Genomic DNA, 22896 nt, shown 5'->3' on the forward strand with positions numbered 1-22896 from the left:
GGCGAGAAAAAAATCTATATCTTTTGTCACTTAAAATAAAAGAGGCTTATCTTCGAGGTTCGTGTTGCGGTGACAAGAGTAAAGAAAATGTGCTTAGGATAATGTCGAGATAAACCGAGTGAACCGAGTGGTGTTGTCCCATGGAAAAAATGAAAGCACGTCACTTCCACAGATCACTTGTGCGTATACACCAATAAATATATATGCAAACAGTACATAAATAAACAGATATATGAATGAATAACTGGACAAATACTGGATGCTAACCCGGAAATAGCTGGGTGCATAATAAAGTAACAAAATCAACAAGTGAAATAGGATGGATATTGAAAAAATAAAAATACTGTTCTAAATATATGAAATTTTTTGTCGTTGCTACCGTTAGTACATTCAGGGAACAACAATGCGGAACAAATCATACAATAGAGAACCCAAACTTTATATACAGTACAACGTTAATAAACTGATACACGCACGAGTGGAGAAATTCATGAGAACAATAGATCACTTTCACGAAGATTACATGTCACCATCACAACCACTACCACCACCACCACCAACACCTGCGATCCCAATGACACCTCAACCGGGGAGAGAGAGAGAGAGAGAGAGAGAGAGAGAGAGAGAGAGAGAGAGAGAGAGAGAGAGAGAGAGAGAGAGAAATGGTGGGGGGCGGGGTATAAAGGGCCGTAGGTGGCGGGCAGGACAGGGCAGAGCGAGGCGTGCATGCAGAGGTGGACAAAACAGAATGACGGACGGACCCCACGACAGACACAATGGCCGACTGACCGACAATTGACGAGCCGCTCACTCCCGCCAGAATAGAGTGAATGACGCCGACAAAAGCAGCGATTGGGTGATTAATTGACGGACTGATAGACTGACTCAACGTGCGAATGATGAAGCAAGTAAGTGACTGCGTGAGTGAGTCAACTAGTGAGTCAGCGAGAGAGCAAGTAAGTCAGTGAGAGATTCAACGAGTCAGTGAGGGAGTCCAAGGCAAGGGAAAGGCGATGACTAGTGAGACTGGAGCAATGTTGGGCTTGGAAATATGAGAGGCCGCGTGTATACTGAAGTAAAGAACTGTAGGGTCAGGCAGCGCACGGGCGGAGAAAGAGCGTAGGGGTGAGAGGAAAGCACGGGATGAGTAGCACTGTGGCGGTGGTGTATAGAAGAGTTATTCACAAAAGCCTGGGTCTGATGGCCTCCTGACCTCACGAGGGACAGTTGAAAGGGCATTGTGGCGGTGTGGTATTTCTGGGTAGGTTGTGAGTGACCTGCCGCAACACACTGACACACCCCACTTGCGCTCCACTTCAGGGTAGCTGCGGTATATTAGCGGCATAAGGGTGTACATCACGAGCCGCGGCCGACCGTAATGGCAATGGTGAGTTTTCAAAGTGGAAATAACGCCTCTTTGTCTCCATAAAAGTCTCGTGGTCAAGAGGACGGAATCTCTCTCTCTCTCTCTCTCTCTCTCTCTCTCTCTCTCTCTCTCTCTCTCTCTCTCTCTCTCTCTCTCTCTCGTAAAGGGTTATGTTCACTCCATTAAGTACTAATTCGATTATGTTATGTTTGAGGCCTTATTTATTTTCATTATTCGCCATCACTTATGATTTCATGTAAGTCCTTGCATTTATTTAGGCACCTGTAGAGTCCTCACAGTGTTTAGGGACAGCTCTCTTCGGCTTCTTGTACTCGTAAAAGCGTCACGCGCCTCCAGGATGTCCTGCCACTTTGGGTTTCGTTATAATAAAAAGTTTGGTAGCGTGTATATATATATATATATATATATATATATATATATATATATATATATATATATATATATATATATATATATATATATATATATATATATATATATATATATATATATATATATATATATATATATATATATATATATATACACAGCTAGACAAGCAAACAGGTAAACATACACACATACATACTTACATACATACTTATGGTTAGTACAAAATATGTACTTCGATATTGATAAGGTAATTGGTCGACAGGCTGATGATGATGTGGTGTTGCTGTAGTTCGAGAGCCACGCTGTGTGCCGGAAATTGTGATGTTTGATGGAAGCTTGGCTATTTATTTATTTTCTCTGTAATACACCGAGCCAAGTGACAGCGGGAGGCTTAGTTGCACCAGCGTGTGTGGCTTGCACTTGAAAGGCGCCGCCGAAAAGAGCACGATGGTCTTTCAAATATTTTACAACATTCACCGAGTTGTTTGGAGAGCAAATACGTTAGGTGTAACACAGATGCCTAGGATTTAACACGGAAAGTTGGAGTTTTGCTATATTTTTTTTTTTTTTCTGAAGGCCTAAAAATATACGAAAGCAAATACCTCGCCAACGCATGGAAAGGCCGTTAGTGACCTTTATGTTGCTATTTATATTTTTGCGTTCTGAGTACCCTTGTGTGGGAACAATTGACGCCAGCAGTGTGTGCCGTGAAGGTGAGCTGCACTGCCCAAAGAACTGAGAACCCCCCCAACAGGGAATGCCTCTCCTGTTGCTCCACGCCTGTCACACGCCGAGCACTGCAATAGTAAAATGTTTAGCTTGTGTTTTAGTGAGGTATTACATTATTTTTATCAGTAGGAATGATACTAAATGGAAAATGTTTGAACTACATGTAAAATTTGTACTTATTGTATTCTTTCAGTCACACACACACACACACACACACACACACACTTTTATCAGGCAGCAATAAGTATAACATATTAACATCAAAATATTCCCTTTTCCAGTGGCATTGCAGGCGACCGTGTTGAGTGTGCTTATTCGTCATAGTGTGTTCGCTGTTCTCTGTTGTGGCGCGCTCTACGTTCTTATTAGTCGTTTGTTCTTTGGAAATTCAGTTGAGAAAAAAAAAAACATAATACAGCGCACATCCTCAGACCCGCTATTGCGTTGTGGAATGAAAATCACGAAATAGTGTGTTTTTTTTTTTTTTTTTTGCGTAAGCGACCAAAGCACTCTCAGTGACGGCGAGGGCTTGTGATCACTGTGGCGGTGCTGCTGCAGGCGAGGCTTGGCTCCTGCTGCTTCATGGTATCGGCAACCTCTAGTGTGGAAACAGACGGAAAGGGGCTGTTGTTGTATTGTGCACCTACTGGAAATGGAATAATTATGGAAACTACATTTTTTTTTTTTTATTAAACTGTAAATTGGTGGTGTTAGTAATGTCTCCATGATTTAAGGGAATAGACGTTTATAATGCATGAACATAATTCGTGCGTAAAGAATAAGTTAAAGTTACAAATTATTTCACAAAAAAAATTGCAACAGTGACACTCAGTATTGCTGTTACACACACACACACACACACACACACATTCCTCTTTGGGCAACGCTTATCTCTTTATCCATTTAAAACCATTCCGTAGTTTACAAATCGTTAAGACATGCTCAGTATCCTTTAAGTATGCTTCAAGTACCGAACAGCTTCGAGAATAGGAGCCGAAACGACACGACTCCCTGCAGCCACCCAGATGCCAGTGTCGGCGGGTTTGTTGTGAGGTGTACGCGTTTGTCGGATTCTGTGCCTTTTCGAACACTCTGTCGTCAGGGTCAAAAGGAACCAGGGAAACCTTAGCCGAGCCCAGTCGCTAACGGCCCAGCAGGTTAGGAGTAGGAGTAGGTAGGGAAAGATAAAAGATCTGGTGAGCGTCTCTTGGTTCTCTAAGTGACAACACTGGGCCGGGGAGCCATTGAGTTGCCAGTCCATCACACGTTACTCCCATCTTGTTTTATCTGCTGTACATTTTACAGGACTGTTTAGTTGCTGAACCAACCTTGAAAACGAGATTAAAACTATTTGCGTGTCGTACATGAGAAATGAAGAAAGAATGAAATCAAGAGATATAATTAGGGAAAACACTCACCCGGCATCTACTAAATCAAGTAGTGCGTCATTACAGAGAGGCCATTTTGATATCGTCTCAAAAGAAAGTAGAATGATGGTCGAGTAGGCGTGCAGAGGACATGCACTGCAGGCGAGGTGTCCTGTACTGCCATGTTACACTGTTATTACCATAAAGAGACGCACAGCTGCTGGAGGACTGGGAGAGGAGGAGGGCGGGAACTGTCTGATGGTCATAGTTGAAAAGTAAGAAACATGTTAAACAAACTGCGATTCACACGTAGCTGTTAGCGCGGAGACGGTCATATTGTTCGCGTCCAAGCAATCGCCGAGGCCATGTCCCTGATGCACTGTTGGCCACTCGTTTGGAAGGTGACGGCGACACGGGCTGGAAGTAGGCCATGCAAGTGAAGGAAGAGCCGGCATGTACTGAGGCGGGGAGGAACCTTGGTCTCCTTGCTCAGTATCACTGCTCAGATGAGATCCTAGTCGTAAGTGGCGGTTTGGTGGGGAGGGAAGGACGGGTCGGGATGAAATGCTTAGGATTTGCTGCCGCCTCGTTTCTGTTTTGTGCGTTAAGGGAAACATCACACTGTTTTACTTAGTAGTGTTCGTTTCAAAATATTCGTTATTATTTACTTGTACACACACACACACACACACACACACACCATTCTCATGTACCTTTTAATCTTTTGTCACTTATGTAAATTTGCTAACCCGGCTAATGTTTGTGACTAACGACCTTCATTAAATTTTGAGTTTTTACTTGACAAATTTACGAGTGCATGTGAAGGTCTGGTGTCCAAGTTGCCTCAGGCGGCGCCGCTTGTCCTGCCGCTTCATGCTTGCTCTCAGAGGCGGGAACTTGTAATTAGTGATCCTAAAGTTTGTCGCTGTTACAAATGTCGGCGCGCTGGCTTGTGATGAAGTGGTGTTTATTTCCCCCTTTTTAATTAAACTCGCCCACCCGATGGAGTTTCTGCACAGTCCACACACTCCTCGTGGACATGTTTACAGGCGAGGAAGTAAGTGTACGCCCGCCATCACCTTGCACAGTGTATGAGGAGCGCGGGACGCACCATTACACGCTGTTTACCTTCCATCACGCCGCTGACGAACGAGACGCCAACACGGCTGTTCTCAAAATGAGTGTTCACTTCATCCTCGCCAATTGGGCGCTGCTTGGAAGTCATCATGCAGGCAGGAGTTTTGTTCATTTATCGTCACGTTACTCTTGCCGATAGGTAGGGGCGTGATGTGACAAACAAGATCAACTGAATATGGTGTTTTCATTATGCACATAAAATACACAGCATACATACACATTTGTTCGTTTATTCAATGATCAATGATTACAAAGGCTTCTGAGCACGTAGCCTCCACTGGAGCTCGGCGTGTGAGGCAGGTCTCTAACTACTAGTCTTGCAGCTCCTGATCACTGTGTCGGCGCGTCCCTCGCTATGATTGCAATTACACGTCCTATTACGTTACGAAAAATGTGTTAGTGTGACGTTGGTGGTGGGATGGCTGACGTGACTGTCCATGAAGTCTCCGTTTGATGTAATCACAACACTGATCGGAAGTTTCATTACGCATTCAGTTCAACAAGAATGATAATTGATTGACCTCTTTCTTTCAGTGGAAGTGCTCTTGCTTTGTGGTAACGAAGAGGAGTCCTCCTGTTGTGCGGCTGAATCCCCAGTCCAACCGATTTTGCGGTGAGTACGTATTGTTTATTTATTGTTTTGATTAGATTGAATGTTTGTCTTCCTTAGCTTTTCTCTAGTCTTCATGGTTATTCCAAACAACGCATAATTTAATAATAATTTCATAAACTTGAGTATTGATGGTAATTCAAGACTAATTCCAAAGATTAAGCTTAAGTGAAGGGCCGGAAATGAATGCTAAAAGATTATATTTGAGGATGAGGATCAGCATCTTTTCTCAGTGTAATGTGGCGATAGTCTATCAGTTGTCTGGATATGTAGGACTGTCAGCAGATCACTGGACTTATGATTGAAAGGAAAAAAAAAAAAAAGTGTGGAAAGCTATTCAACTATTGATAGTGATTACCTGCATGCCATAGACGAATATTTGATATGCTGAGGGTCTATCGGGTAATTGACAGATTCATTAAATGTCTGTTATGTAGATCGTGACAAGATGAAAACACAAATATTGTAAGTTTTGATAATATAACGACAATGCATAACATTATGTGTGTGTGTGTGTGTGTGTGTGTGTGTGTGTGTGTGTGTGTGTGTTAGATACTTGTACGTATATGTACGTACATATATATGCATGTTTACAGGACCATAAATATATTGTGAAAAGACTATAAATATTCAGAAAACACAACTTAATAAAAATGCAAAATGCATTAAGTGACATTAAGAATGTAAATGTGGAAATATTTAAGATAATTTTTCAGTCCCGTTATAATTGCAGTTTGTGCATAGTCAGGTCTGCAATTATATATATATATATATATATATATATATATATATATATATATATATATATATATATATATATATATATATATATATATATATATTTATATATATCTTTTATTTTCAAGAGATTTTGAATGTTCCGGAGTATTTTTCACTTGTTTAGAATAAGGTCAAGTGTGTGTGTGTGTGTGTGTGTGGCGGTAGGAATACACAGGTATCTCGGAGCCTTTCCTGGCTCGTGTTCGCTTGGTCTGTCCCGTGACACATCCTGTTCAACCATTTCCTGATAGGCTGCCTCATTCCATGGAAGTCGTGTTTGCTGTCCCTGTGCCACTAGAGACCGGCGTACCATTCTGTATCGTCGATCCTGTGTCTTCTTAGTTTTCCTTAAAAATTGCATATGAACGTTCTTTCTCATTCGTGTCTCTTGGGTTCATGCTACTGTATTGCTTCGTAGATCTTAATGTTCTATTGTGTGATCAAAAGTAGAAACATCTTTGCGAGTGCCAAGGTAGGGACATCTCTATTGCTGCTGGGACTGCTAAGTGGAAAGCAAAATTTGTTGTTAGTGGTCAGGGTGATATGCTGGAAGTTGTAGCCACGAGGGGAATGATGCCGATGAGGTAGATACGGCTGGTAATGATGGCGCTGATGCTTCGAAATTGGGCAAGATTATAAGGGAAAGAGAGGAGCTTGGTTAAAGGGGATAGTGAGAGAGAAAAGTTGACGTCTCTGGTTCAAGGAGCAAGTTAGGGAGATAAGGTAAGGTAAAGTGATATGGTAACAGGTTGATGGATAAACGAAAGTTAAAAAGAGATTGCGAAACAGTTTGAAGATTGATCCTTCACAAGGTTCCTGTTCTGAAGTGAGTGACGAGAAATAATGTTGAAAGCACTGTAGCCTCGAACGATACTATTAATATGAGTGGCAGAAAAATATAAAAGAGAAATCCATGTTGTTAAAATGTTGTTCCTATATTTAAACACCTCCGTCACAATACTCTGGGTTTCAAAAGTCGTGTTACATTGTTTTTACGCGAATAATTCTCAAGCAAACTGAGAAATTAAGATCACACTTTCACAGAGCTCGTTTCAGATACTCCACTAATTTTCGTCTCTATGGTCCTGTCTATCATGAATAACGTGAACGGTATATATCTAAGTGCAAGTGATCCTTCTTTCTTTTCGTCGGTTTCTGAGGGTTTTTGTATCTTTCTTCAAACATCCACAAGTATTCTCTACACTGTGTATTTCCGAGGCATTGTTGTTGTTGCTCCTAATTGTGTGTGTGTGTGTGTGTGTGTGTGTGTGTGTGTGTGTGTGTGAGCGGTATTAATGTCTAGGAAGTTCATCACGGAAATAAACAGGAACACGTCCGCGAGATTAATGCTGCTTGTAAAGAGGCGAAAGCAGCAGTTTTATGTGAGCAAAAGTAAGATATTGAGTTGGGAGCGGAACACGGCGAACTGACTGACTTGGCAGACGAATGTAAGAATGGTGCAAGAACAAGTGTAATGAGTTTTACTGACTGGCTATTTAAGAAGTGACAGAGAGAGAGAGAATGGAAGAGGGAAAGGGAGATGGAGATGGTACCTAAGATCATTAGGGCGTTTGATGAAAAGAAAAACAATTAAAAAAATAGGGAAAAAGAAGAGAAAAAGGCATGAATTCTGAATAAGTTCCAAAGGTCAAATATGCTGACATCTAGACTCGGCAGTGATATGAAGGTCAAAAGGTCGTAACTAGATCCGAAGAAAAGGGTTTTCAGTTGGACGTGGCTGTGTTGTGAGGAGAATACCGGCGTTACCGAAATGATGAGGATTATGTTGAAGGTTTAGTAATTGGTAATGGAGTGAATTGTATGGCACTACTGCTTTGGTCTGGGGGATTTTCTGTATTTCATTTACCTATACATTTACCTTCTGCTTGAACTGCCTGGCGCGCTGTTTACATGGAGGCGAGTATACGAGTATTAGTAATGCTGATTGTTACGCACACTCGTGAAACGTATTCTTTTCGTTACTTACGCAGCAATTAATTCAGGTTGGCTGTGAGTTGAATTTACACCGCTGCCTCACTTGCTTGAATTAGAAAGCAGCATGGCTCATTTCTTCCGTTGGTTTGTGTTAGCATATAGAAGAGCGAGGGAGAGGGAGGGCGTGGCGCAGAGATATGGGCAGGGGAAGCGAGAGGAGTTGTAATGCATTCATGAGAAGAACACACAACTTTTACTTGTGTTGAATTATAATATGCTAATTTGGAAATAGCAGTTAATGATTTTATGAGAGACGTGATGGAAAGTAGGTGTGCATAATTGAGCATAATGAAGGAAATTAGGGGCGTGCGGTTATGCCTTTTAATATATGATAATAGGATGGCTGCTTATGACGCGTAATGAAGCAGCTCGTGTTGCCTCGTGTGTGTGTGTGTGTGTGTGTGTGTGTGTGTGTGTGTGTGTGTGTGTGTGTGTGTGTGTGTGTGTGTGTGTGTGTGTGTGTGTGTGTGTGTGTGTGAAGGGAACGACCATCGTATTTAGTTTTGTTGATGCGAATTTCTAACTGGCAACAAAACTAGCTAGATCAAGGTGAAAAGTAAATCCGAATCCCAAAGAAAGGAAAGATAAGGAGGACTGCAGAGGCGGCAAGGAAAACTGGTCGGGTGGGCGAGGTGGCGGGGAGAGGCTGAAGAATGCCCCGGGCGAGTGAAAGCCTCCTAGTGCTGCATTACTTCTTGGCTGACCGCGGGGTGTCAAAAAAACTCCGGAACCAGATTGACTGCACTCCTTTTCTATAAATCAAGACTTTTTTTCACACTTTTCCACATAAAAAAAAAAAAAAACTAAAATATACTCCACCCTATACTTATATATGCATGTTCTTTTTTTTATTTCTGTTAATGCCAATAGAGATATCTTTTATACTAGTTGCTGGTTAGGTTAGGTTATGTACCAGTAGGGTCTTTTTTATTGGTTGTTGTTGCGTAATTATATTAATGCGCAGAGGAGGAAGAGCAGGAGGAGGAGGAGCATACTAGCATAAGATGAAGGTGTAGGAGCTTAACAAGGTGTCATGGAAGACGCCTTGAAGAAAACACCAAAGGCGAAGGAAGACCCTTACTTGATGTAAATTAATCAGTGACGCCAAGGCCATAACATTCAGTTTTGATTAAAGGTTAATCTCTTTGCTAAGGAAATTATAATACAGATGTCCCTCACCCAATCTGCTTCAAATACCTCATAGTCTTAATTAAAAAAAGAAAAAAATAGATCACTGTATACGAACTACAACCATAATTACCTAATGAAATCGAATTAAGCATGTCCATTGGTCCCAACGACATACTGTTATTGCCAAGGAATATTCCATTTCACTCAATGTATAGAGGCGAGGGTGTGTCTGTGGCTGGAGGGGTTGGTGTGGAGAGCTGCAGCCAGTGGACGGTTTGTTGGCCAAAGTAATTATTATGCATGAACTGGCCTCTGCGATTCTTCCTCTTCTTATTTTATTCAACGATGGTCACACCCGTTGCGTTCACCTGTGCCAATGTAGTCCACCTACCTGCCAACCTCCCTGACACACACAAACACAGCCTCGACAATAATAGAATATCATTTAATAATACCAATCTGATTGAAAGAAAAAAATGAAAACACAGACGATGAATATAATTTTAACTACATGTAATTTCACGACAAAACCAAAACCGGTAACATCGACACTGTGTTAATGAACAAAATAAATAAAACTAAATAAATAGACAAAGTGAGTCATAGAACATTTATGGCATGATTCCCATAACAAGGTCTGGCGATACATCTCAAGGGCGGTTCCTCTGTCCTAGATAGATGCCAAGCTGAAAGGCCAATTTCTTCCTTTAAGACCTGATGAGATATATGAAACGGAAGGCTCCTTGCCAGACATAACACTCCTCCACTCTTCACTGAGCAGAGACAGATGGATCGAGAGAAGTTTTGGTTTCCTCACGAGATGAAAACTTCTAATAAATTGAATAAACCTGCATTGAGGAATTCGGAAAAGAGGTCGAGGGAGTCAGTAAAAGTGGAAGCCGAGTGAATACCTTACGACCAATTCACACAAATAGCAAGGAACAGTGAGAGAGAGATGGAGGGAATTTATTAGGACACTCAGACCCAACCTGGCTCTTCCTGGAAGGGAATTAAGTCGAATAAATCAAAATATAATAGTGCTTCTAGAATTGTATGGGAAGGTAAATATTTAAGGAATTAAATGCATTGTCTTCTGAGGGCAAACTATAATTCTATCCTCGTGTATATATATATATATAATATATATATATATATATATATATTATATATATATATATATATATATATATATATATAATATATATATATATATATATATATATATATATATATATATATATATATATATATATATATATATATAGTATATATATATATATATATATATATATACGAGATGTGTCATTAAAGTTCCAGGGACTGGTGCCTACACAAGTTTTATTTCACATCCAGGCTACAAACTATAGGTTATCTCCTTCGAAGTAATCCCCCTGGCACCGCATGCACTTGTCCATCCTTCTCTGCCAGGCTTGCATGCACTGCTGGAAGGATTCTTGCGGGATGCTCCTCAGCTCCGTCGTCACGGCCTTTTTTGATGTCGTCCGCATCATCAAAACGGGTCCCCTTCATGACCTCCTTGAGCTTGGGGAAGAGGAAGAAGTCGCACGGAGCGAGGTCAGGTGAGTAGGGCGGTTGCTCCAGCACGGCGATGTTCTTCTTGGCCAAGAACTCTCTGATGCTCAGGGCATTGTGAGCAGGCGCATTGTCGTGGTGAAGCAGCCACGAGTTGCCCTGCCACAACTCCCGCCTCTTCTCGCGCACTGCACGAAGCAGACGCCGCAGTACTTCTTTGTACACATGTTGGTTGACTGTCTGGCCCTGTGGCAAGAACTCGCAGTGGACGATGCCCCTCACATCGAAGAAAGCGATCAACATGACCTTGAAGCTGGACCTGGACTGCCTTGCTTTCTTCGGCCGTGGCGACGCCGGACTCTTCCATTGAAGGCTCTGGCGTTTGGTCTCCGGGTCGTACTCAAATACCCAGGACTCATCGCCGGTGATGACTCTCCTGAGCAAGTCTGGTTCAGTTTCCAGACGCTCGAGGATGTCCTGACACACCTGCATGCGTCGTCCCTTCTGGTCATCGTTCAGGAGTCTCGGCACCATCTTCGCACAGACTTTCCGCATGCCCAGATCTTCAGTGATAATCTTCCACACGCTGTTGTGGTTCATGCCAAGCTCATCTGCGATCTTTCGAACAGTCAACCGACGATCGTCACGCACCATCTGCTTGACACGCTCAACATTGGCCTCATTCCTGCTCGTTGAGGGTCTTCCACTCCTGGGGTCATCTTCCACGTCCTCCCGGCCCTCTTTGAACCTCTTGCACCACTCAAAAACACGTGAGCGTGACATTGTCTCATCCCCGTACACTTTTTGCAGCATACCCAGTGCTTCTGACGGCGTTTTCCCCAACTGCACCAAAAACTTCAAGTTTGTTCGCTGTTCAGCGCTCATTGTTAAACGACCTGCAACAGAGGACATGATTTTAAAAGCACGTAAGAAAAAGATTAGTGACTGTAGAGGGTTGGGAGCGCAGTTGTATACTCCAGAAGGATTACTTTGAAGGGGAAATATGGTGGTTTGTGGCTTGGGTTTGAAATTCATCTTTTAGGACACCAGTCCTGGAACTTTAATGACACACCTCGTATATATATATATATATATATATATATATATATATATATATATATATATATATATATATATATAGTATATATATATATATATATATATATATATATAATTATATATATATATATTGTTACTTAAATACGATGACAAATCTGAAAGGTCGTCAAAATCAGGACGTTTGCAGCTGGCACGCCACCTCCTCAGGTATGTACACAGGTGGCAGGCAGATAGCGTGAGTGTAGCGTGAGTGTAGCGTCAGGTGTCTTGCTTCACCTGCACTAACGCCTTGACCTTTCTTCACGCTGCAAGTCACATAACGGGCAATGTCTAGGGTGAATACGATGTTGTTGAGACAATAAAATAGAATTAGGCATTTACTCTTTAATCTCTCTCTCTCTCTCTCTCTCTCTCCTCTCTCTCTCTCTCTCTCTCTCTCTCTCTCTCTCTCTCTCTCTCTCTCTCTCTCTCTCTCTCTCTCTCTCTCTCTCTCTCCAACCCTGAGATCGAATTATACTTTTAGTGATCATCAATCATTATCATCCTCTTACGCCCGTCAGATAAAGATATTTACCAAGTGTGTTGCGCTACATAACCTTAATCCCATCCATGTTGTACAGTCGTGTTCAATAGTTGAATAACATACCCACATTCCCGCTGTGTTTGGCGCTTCCCTTCAGTCGTAAGTCTTCTGATCTGCCAAGAATCTATCACTTACCAGGTTTTGTAAGGAAACTGACAGGAGATCATAGAATGTAAACCTAAAGGAAGAATATTAACGCACATTGAAGAATATGACAGGTTACTACATCCTTCCACTTTCATATTAGAGCAGCTGAACTTCTAATTAAATCACCTGAAGATAAAACTTCAAGACTGAGGATGAAAATGTGCTGACTTGTGCGTATAACTGTACATGTGGCTCGTTTTACACAATATATAGATACTTGCAGGCCTCGTTGTGAACAAAAAATCCTCGTAACAAAATAATGAAAACTGATGGGAAAAGGGGATTTAGAGGATCTGACCTGTTAATATTGCACTAGTCCGTCCTTAAATCTATTTACGTACATGGCAAGTGAATAATATTTATCTCAAAAGTTTATCCTTGTTTATTAATCTAAACTTTTGAATATAGAAACGAAAAACAATAGAAATGCTAGAAAAAATAATGATAATTGAAAAGATCCCTTAATATTAAGGTATTAAGTTTGTACAGTGTGCATGAGTGAACTGGATCGTGCTCAAGTTAAAGCTTCGTGTAAATGCAGTGCATTATAGTATATTTTAAACCCTTTCACTGTGATGTACAACAATTCCCAGCACTAAAAGCTATGTATGAAATCTCTATAAGCCCTCAGAAGAAAGGAAGAGATGAAACGAATAGAGGAAATGTCCCAGAGTGGTTAGTGATGAAGGGCAAACGTACCAAATAGCAGTGAATGGATTAAGTCGTGTTGTACTGAATTCGTGTAACCCCCCCCCAAAAAAAAAAATAAATAAATAAATAAATAAATTAATTAATTAATTAATTAATTAAATAAATAAATAAACAAATAAATAAAGCTCATGCAAACCAAGAGCCACCCGTATCTTTGAAATCAATTCGATTTGAGACTTTGGGAGCGGCTTCCTCTTCACGTGACAATGAAATACCCAGGTGACTTGTGGGGGGGAGAGAGAGAGAGAGAGAGAGAGAGAGAGAGAGAGAGAGAGAGAGAGAGAGAGAGAGAGAGAGAGAGAGAGAGAGAAAGCAACAATTGGAAGAGTCGTATTATCCAAAACTATAGATACTTTTCTCGCTCGTTTGTGGCATTCATTAAATAAACGTCGCATGTGTCTTACGTAATTGTTGTAAAAAAAAAGCTACAATCAATGTTCCCGAGCAGCACATAAGGCGTAATGTGCCTGTAATTTAGCTAAGTATGCTCGTAAATCTCCGTTTCGCTCTCCCTGCCCTTTCTCTCTCTCTCTCTCTCTCTCTCTCTCCTCTCTCTCTCTCTCTCTCTCTCTCTCTCTCTCTCTCTGTCTCTCTCTCTTCTCTCTCTCTCTCTCATCTCTCTCTCTCTCTCTCCTCTCGTCTCTCTCTCTCTCTCTCTCTCTCTCTCTCTCGTCTCTCTCTCTCTCTCTCTCTCTCTCTCTCTCTCTCTGTCTCTCTCTCTCTCTCTCTCTCTCTGTCTCTCTCTCTCTCTCTCTCGTCTCTCTCTCTCTCTCTCTCTCTCTCTCTCTCTCTCTCTCTCTCTCTCTCTCTCTCTCTCTCTCTCTCTCTCTCTCTCTCACACACACACACACACACACACATATGCACGTACGTTCACACACACACACACACACACACACACACACACACACACACACACACACACACACACACACACATGCACGTACGTACTTTCTTCTCGCATTATGATATACAAAAGTATTTCCGCTATTGACGGGAAGCAGCGGCCGGTGAGTGGCTGTACAACAAACATGTTTTACGAGTGGTGTTTACTTGGCGCCTTGTGTTGCTGAATATCACAGGAGAGGCGACAAGACGCGCAGCGTGACGTGATGGCGCTCTGATTAAACAACATCCAATGCAAACCAGCAGAAATGAATTATGAAAACCGGACCGACCTGTGAGCCGAGATGTGTGGTATGGTGTGTGTGTGTGTGCGGTCAAATATTACTGGTATTTTCATTATTTGTTTTGTTTTGTTTTGTTTACTTACGAGTGAAAACGCGGATGAAAATCAACTTCACAATCACAAATAAATAGCTGGAAGTGCTTTTTTGTTTTATTTTCTTGTTCTCTCATTAGCATACATTCCTCGGAGACATTAGTTCATCAGTATTGTTTTTCCGTCTCGATTTCCATAACATATTGAGATGCTTCAAATATCCATGATCGTACCCCAAATGTTACACGCTCTAAGGTTATACCGCGCCATCCTCCCTGAATCTACAAATCCCTGGCGTGTAGAAGAATATTTTTAAAGCTATTTTTCGCGCCTCCCTTCGTGGCAAAAACACCGTAACTCGGTTATTTGCTAAGTTACGCTGTCTTGTAATTGTTCACTCATAACATATCGTCCGTGCAGTTTTAAGAGTTACAGTTCAGGCACAAGACTTAAGCTTGTGTACATGTACGTGGTGGCTAAAAAAATAAATAAATAATCCTTTTAACATCACCAGCGACGCCTTTAGGGATTATGAAGGTAACAGTTGATTTTTTTTTTCTTTTAAGATTTTCAACATTGACACCTCTGATAGGAAGAATAATTGTGCAGTGGCAGTGGCAGATGGAGATGGAATACTTTACCTTTTCAATACCCTGCACTATCGACGCCTTGCCATCTTCATAAGGTGGTGGTGACAATACTTTTTTTTTTCCTCGATTTTTTTTTTTTTTACCTTTTCGTTTATAAGATTTTCCACAGTGATACCGACGAGATGGAAGGACACTCGGGTAATGATAATAATTCCGAGTGCATATTTAGGGTCTTGTTATGGATTATGCACATATAATTTAGTAATAGGATTGTATTTTTTTGTGTTATGTAACTTCGGATTTCTGATGTGATTTATTGATCTGAAAACTCGACAGTAGACTAAACAGGATACCTACACAACAAAAACAACAACAGCAACAACAACAACAACAACAACAACAACAGCAGCAACAACGCTGGTAATATTGTGTGAAATCTGCAGGAGACTTGAAGGACTGAAAGAGAGAGAGAGAGAGAGAGAGAGAGAGAGAGAGAGAGAGAGAGAGAGAGAGAGAGAGAGAGAGAGAGAGAGAGAGAGAGTTCATAAATCTTTAAACTGGTTTGTATCATGTAACCTTTGCTCTCTTCGTGCTGACGTGCCCTGGAAAAAAGAATAGCTCGGAAGTCTTAGTGAAATCTTGGATATGTGAACTGTATGTACTTTCCTTACTTTCCGTTCTGATTTATTTTTCATTACTTTAGTGGTAATATATAAAAAACTCCCCAGGATGACACAAAGAACACAAAATCATCCGAAAAACCTACCGTCAAATGTTGTTTTCTGTTGTCTAGAAAAAAAAAAATGCAAAAGTTTCTACATTGGAGTTAGTGAAACAGCTCGCCTCTAATTACGCATGAGAACAAGTTTGTTTTTCCTGTTGCTTAACATCTGGTAATACTCGCACCATTGATCATCCACTGAGTAAGATGACAGGAATCACAAAACTTGCTAGCACGGATCTTAACTCCCACGTGGTGACTTGTAAATCACTTACGGAGCATAATATCAGAACTTTACCTCATCTGTTACCGGGCCTCAATTTAGTTTTGCTCTGAATATCATTAGAAAATTATAATAAGTTTAAGATACGTTTTATAATCAAGGTGTTGAAAAATCATTGAGCTAATTTTCTACCACAATTATCTCTATTCATCTGGGAACTACATCAAGTTCAGAAATTATCAGGTACGCGAATGAATTAAGGATATCAAGTAATTGAGAAGTGTATTGTGAGAACTCTGCAGCAAGTGAGGGAAATGTGAGGAGTGAGATGTTTCTAGTACTCACCAAGGCATACATAGATACCTGTCACTCATGTATACACCAATACGTAACCTTATGATGCATTGAGCCACTTCTGATACAACGGCAGCTGGTGCTCTACATTTGTGTGTGTGTGTGTGTGTGTGTGTGTGTAGTGGACTAAAGCATGGAAGATAAACAGCCCTATCGATGCAAAAGTGAATTTACGTATGGGATGGGAGAAAGGGTATATACAGAGGGTAAGAGGGAGGAAGGGAGACAGGGAGGGGAGGATGGATGGAAGATTAAGTAGAGGAGGGGTGGATGAGAGGGTACACGTCACGGCGATGAGAAGGCCTGGATAGATTACTGGAAGCGGAGAAATTAAAGAGGATCCAGAGAGAGAGAGAGAGAGAGAGAGAGAGAGAGAGAGAGAGAGAGAGAGAGAGAGAGAGAGAGAGAGGGGATAGTCGTAGGGAAGCTGGAGTCATACGAAGAAAAAATATATATGTGGGCTCGATTTTTCCCCCTCGTAAAAAATGGATGGAATTCTCGTTACACTTGGGGAAAAAAAAAATAAAACCCGCTGAAAGAAAGAGAGGGAAGAAAAAAAAAACAAGAGGAGACAATAAAAGGAATGGGAACATGAGAAGGCAAGCAAGGACAGAGGTATAGCGTGACACACAAACACACATACACACACACAAAAAAAAAAAAGATGAAAAAAAAGAAATCAATAAAATATATACAATTTTTAAAGATATCTGAAAATGTAAAAATAATACAGAATGAATAAAAAAATGATGAATGGGGAAAATCAAGAGAACAATAACTCAGTCTTTAGGATCATATTTTTATCCTTGGACTTTCTTATAGCCATTTATGTCAGCCTCCCCTTCTCCCCCACCTCCCCCCTCCCTTATGTCTCCCCCCGTCACAATACCTTTATCTCAGCTGCACTAATCCTTTACATTTCTCCCTTTCGCTTATATAATCCCCATCGTTTATTCTGCTATCTAATCTGTCTTATTTCTTCATCTCTCTCTCTCTCTCTCTCTCTCTCTCTCTCTCTCTCTCTCTCCTCTCTCTCTCTCTCTCTCTCTCTCTCTCTCCTCTCCTCTCTCTCTCTCTCTCTCTCTCTCTCTCTCTCTCTCTCTCTCTCCGTCGTCTGTGCTTCCTCCACATTCTCTCCCTCCTAATATATTTCTCTCGTTCATGTCTTTTCCCTTTCATCACCTTTGCATGGTTCTTCCCTTCCCTTCCCTTCCTCTGGCTTCACCCTTCTGAGAATCTTACGTCTTATTCCTCGACCGTCTTCTTTTCCCTCTTTTTCTCCCCCGTGACCTATCCCTCCTTGCTTCCTCCTGATTCGTGTCTTTTCCTCGGCTTCCCCTCCTTTCCATCTTCGCCCTGTGCCGTAACATCCACACGCCATAAGAGATGGACAAGGCAAAGGGGTTCTTGAGCTGCTTCCTCTCCACACCTTTCGTGCACTTTGAATCCTTACTGAAATTCTATTCTGCGAAGGGTGGAGGGATGCTGGGTAATGGCTGCTGGATTTCGGGTTGTGTCTTGTGTTATCTTCAAGTCCTTTTCGTCGCTTTCTCTGTCACAGGCGGAGGCATCTGTGACTCATTTCGCTGATTCATCAAGAAAATTTTGCTGCAAGTCGCTTCCCTGAAAAACAGATTCTCCGCTCATAGATAATCATAAATAACCTTGCGACTTCACGATGGCTTCCTTTCTGTCCCTGCCTCCCGGTCTTGCCTCCCGCCTAGTTCTTGTCTCTTTCTGCGTGAGTCAGCACTGCACCTGTCAAAGCAGACACTCTCGACCTCTTTGTCGCTCTCAGACTTGGCCCCGTTGCCCTTGGGAGACCCTCGGAAAAGTAAACCATGATCTGGAGGAACAAAACGGCAAGGAGAGAAGTCTCACCAGGCCTTGACGTGTCTTCCTTCTGTGTGTGTTATTGGCGCACGTGTGGCGCGTCTGCCTCAGAGGGACAGGCAGGATGGAAATCATAAACATAAAACAGGATGGACTGGTGGAAATGTGCAGGATTTGAAACAGACTGACACATTACGAACTCCCGTTCAGGTGATGGAGCCGGCATCGCGTTGCATGCACGTCAGCACAAAGAAAACAATGATTCTTTACAGGAACAGAAATCCTCGCCAGCAGGAGGCTTCAGTCTGCCACACTGGCTGGGCGTCAGCGGCCGGCGAGCTGCCGTTGCCGAGGGGTTATGGATGTGACGGAAATAACTGGATGTGTGATAATATTGATGTTTAATTTTGTGGAAAAGTAGCAATTTTAAAAATGGCAAGCGAGTCAGTGATCTATTAATATCTCGATAAAATGCATCTGCCATATCCATCGATCACTGTAATTGCCTCGCGCCTCCCGCAGTCCTCGCCGCTGCCTTCCACAAGCAGTTCCCTGCACGTCAGTCTTGTCATTTTTTGTATTACTTTCATGGCGAGCAACTGGCGAATCTTCCAGCTATACCCCACAGCAGCCTTTACTCTTCATTCCATCTTCCAATAAAAGTAAATAACTTAGTATCAACAGCAGTACCCATAAGCCTAAGTACGGTGACTATCTATAATGGTACTGCTAGGCTTTCAATGTAGAATATCGATTTAGTATTCGCAAGATCAAGCTTTTGGCCTTCAACATTTCAGGAGCTACTATTGTACTTGACTTTTCTTGCCTCCCCAGTATTCAGGAACAGGCACCTCACCCGCTACATATATCACGAAGGGCTTTACTGCGGACCAGCGTTGCATCCACCCATGATCCACCACCTGTATAGTTGTAGCATGTTTCTACCGACAGTGGCATTGCTCAGGCTAGGTCTCTGACGCGCCCGAACAACCAGCAAAGGTACGTACAACATGCAGACTTGTATTTTTGCCGTATAGCATTATTCAAAAGCGGAGCATCAAGACACATCCAAAACTAAACTATCCAACCGCTTCGGAATCCCTTTCTACAGTTATATTTTATTTATTTATTTTCTTTTTAAGCGGCATTGAGCAGTTATTTTTTTTAATGTGTTATTGTCCGGAGTGAACAGTTAAAAAAGAAAGGAGAAAAAAGACAAAAAAATACCCAATCGCTCCCAGAATCATGGAACACAGAAGAATTGCGTCAGATTAGCAAGTAACACTCCAAACAGTTGAGCTCTGATAGCGCAACTCTGCATGGAAAAAAAAAAAGAGAAAAAGAGAGAGAAAAAAAAAACGTAAATCACCACCACCACATGTAACACTTGTTGTTGTTAGCGTTACTCTTCATTCGTTATCGGTTCACAAACACAAAGAAAATATGAAAGCCTCCGGGAACACGTGCAGCGCGGAGAGTGAGTGAAGAGCTAGTGTCCCCCAGGTTGGTGTGTCTGTCAGAATAGAAATTAAGTGCGAAAAACAATTGTTTACTGCCAGGTCCATTTACTCCACAAACCCGTTCAATCAGTCCGATCGTACTGGCAGGCAAAGCTCGCTATATTAAGCACGTTGAGTTGGCGTGGGATTTGAACTCGAGACCATCCACACGAAACAATCAAATCCCCAGGGTGTAGGTCGATACTGTGTGTGTGTGTGTGTGTGTGTGTGTGTGTGTAATGCATCAAGAACTTCAGCTTTAAAGATATGTTATATTTTTACCCGCGCACTTCCATTGTTTGAAGCATCGATAGTGAAGCCCTGGGGAGAGTTAACCGGCTCGACCCCGCACCTGCATGCCTTCCCCCCCCCCTTCCCGCCACCAGGCTCCGGGATTTGGGTAAAGTCACAAACCAAGATATTGTCCACTGTAACAGAAAACCGCACGTGTATTGTAAACTTTTCTTGTCTACTATTCTATCTGGCTTTCATTGTCACATAAACTGATTCAAAAAGTTCACTTTTCCCATTTCCTTTGCCAGACTTTGGGTTTTCGGTACAAAAAACGTGTTGGCATTCTCCTTCCCGCCCTCTCCATCATGGCGTGCTCTCCAGCTAAAAATGGAACGTGAGGGCCATTCTCTCCCCTCGTTCTTGTCATCCCGAGAACCTTGATTTATGTTCGTGTCCCTGTGCCGCTAAAGCCTCTTTGCCACCAAGTGGACGTGAGGGGACCCCGCTCGGCAAGGGGTTAGTGTCGCGGGGTAACAAGAAGAAAAGGAGAAAGAAAGCAGGAAAGGATGGAAGCAGGGAAGAAGGAAAGGGGAGAGAGAGGGAGGGAAAATTGGCAGGAAAGGCACGTGAGTTCATACATTATTGCGGTTACCCTTTGTGATTACTTTGTGTGGAACGTTAAGACAGATATGATAGATTGTTAACAAATATGCAGTGCTCCTTGAAAGAAAAATATACCTATTTGTAAAGAAAGCCTTGATTAACAGCCGTTATTCTTTTCGGTGAATGTTTCAACCTTTACTTAACACAGTGACATCTGAATTGGATCACCGCCTTGTAGTTTTCTCCTCGCGGGGAGGGAAGGGCCCGGCGTTACTCACACGCGAGCTCTCCCGCAGTGAAAGGAAGATATCGTCCCCTCTGTAATCATTCCCGTTTTTCCTGCTTTTTAATTCAAATCTGAGACTGTACGGCAGAGGCAAGGGGAGGGTGACTGCTGCACCGCGTCCAGCATATGAATGTGTGTGTGTGTGTGTGTTTGTGTGTGATATCCTGTTTGAGCGTGTTCCGCCTGCCGCGCTGCCGGAGCTGGTTCACGTTATTGCTGACTATTAATTCCAATTTTTATATTATTAAGCTTTTCGCTGAATTTACGAGTAGCCTTTTTTTCCCATTTTTCCTTCAGGCCTTTCCCTCGCAGCTGAAATGTACGAGCGTGCGTATGATATTCGTTAAAAGTCGTTCGCAGTGTGTCGTGTGACTAATTTTATGCACGTAATGAAGCGTCTTAATGAGAGCAGGGTGGAAGGAACAAGAGCGTGGGAACAATACTCACACGAGGGCGTCCGGGACACCTTGGCGCAGTCTACTGTCCTAACACAGAGAACTACTCGGCTAAAATACATACATGCATAGAAAGGGGTCAAGATGGTTATCCGGAAAGATCAGCAGGCCACGGCTTACGCTCAGTAACCTGGCATCGAGTCCCGTGCCTCCTCCCCGATCGTACGGTTTCATAATTTTGCATATTATCTGCAGATATGATGTGCATTTTTCGTTTTAGATATCACGTTCTACACTGGCTGGCTTTTTACAGCGAGCACTGCCTCACCTCTGCAAAATCTTCAGCAAGGTAGATAATATCATGACAAGCATAAAATATTCACGCCGGAGTCCATGTAGATGATTTTCTTGGTAAGCTGGAAACACAGACCACGCGAAGCTGACTTAATTTATTGTTTTTTTGTCAAGAAATTATGACTATTTATTTTTTCTTTACTACCAGCAGTGTTTTACACGAAATGAAGCTAACTTAAATATTCCAGCGACGCTCCATCTGGTGACAGCGCGGCCTTGGTTGTTGCTGGAGATAAGAGATAGCGGGAAGGAATGTGGCTTGGTGGGGGCAGAATGCTTGTGCAAGTGTGGTGTGGTGTTGCGCCTCCATTGGGAGTAAGGAAAGGACACTGGAATATTACACAGCCTGGAAGCACAGCTGCGGGATTGTTTGATCAGGGTCATATGCAAGACAGGCCGCCTTGACTACAGCACAGGAGGTGCAGTGAGATGATATGGGACACGAACTTGCGACAAGATGAAAATGATCCAGATTTCGAGGACCGGATTGGGTCTTGTGTTCGTATTCAGAAACGCTTTACTCTTTCATCACGACTATTTTCAAAGGCCACAGAAATGATTAGCCAGGTTTTCAATAATATTTCTCCTGTTAATGATATATATATATATATATATATATATATATATATATATATATATATATATATATATATATATATATATATATATATATATATATATATATATATATATATATATATATATATATATATATATATATATATATATATATATATATATATATATATATATATATATATATATCTTGTTAATCTGTCACTAGAATCGTGAAAACACCTTTAAAAACCTGCGTAGCTTCAACTAGAGTTGCGAAAGTAGTCGGGGTATTGCGTAGAAGTATTTCCTGATGTGGCCTTTAGCTGTATAAGTGAACAAAGAAAATAAGCGCGTGTACTTGGAAGACAGTCAAGTCAGTGCCCACTAACAGTAACATAGGCACAAAGTAGGTACTGTGGTCGTTGTGTGGGAACCGTGAGGTAAATGGAAGGAGGTGCTAAGAGGAAACAGACGACCTCGGTG

At 42.0% G+C, this 22896-nt stretch overlaps 1 protein-coding gene across 14 annotated transcripts in view; it reads left to right on the plus strand.

The window, feature by feature from the left end:
• The window catches only part of LOC135091114 (uncharacterized), a 544598-nt gene that overhangs the window by 84162 nt on the left and 437540 nt on the right, over nt 1–22896 (plus strand). For 9 of the 14 annotated variants that reach the window (XM_063988513.1, XM_063988533.1, XM_063988552.1 and 6 more), the window contains exons 1-2: nt 4137–4375; nt 5527–5609. In XM_063988513.1, coding sequence (XP_063844583.1) covers nt 4286–4375; nt 5527–5609 — 173 coding nt within the window. In that variant the 5' untranslated portion in view covers nt 4137–4285. Of the gene's footprint in view, nt 1–4136; nt 4376–5526; nt 5610–19318; nt 19478–22896 lie in introns of those variants that run through there. The other 5 variants (XR_010262357.1, XR_010262354.1, XR_010262356.1 and 2 more) reach the window with 3 other exon arrangements.

Source organism: Scylla paramamosain, chromosome 3 (assembly GCF_035594125.1).
Source record: "Scylla paramamosain isolate STU-SP2022 chromosome 3, ASM3559412v1, whole genome shotgun sequence".
NCBI lineage: Eukaryota > Metazoa > Arthropoda > Malacostraca > Decapoda > Portunidae > Scylla > Scylla paramamosain.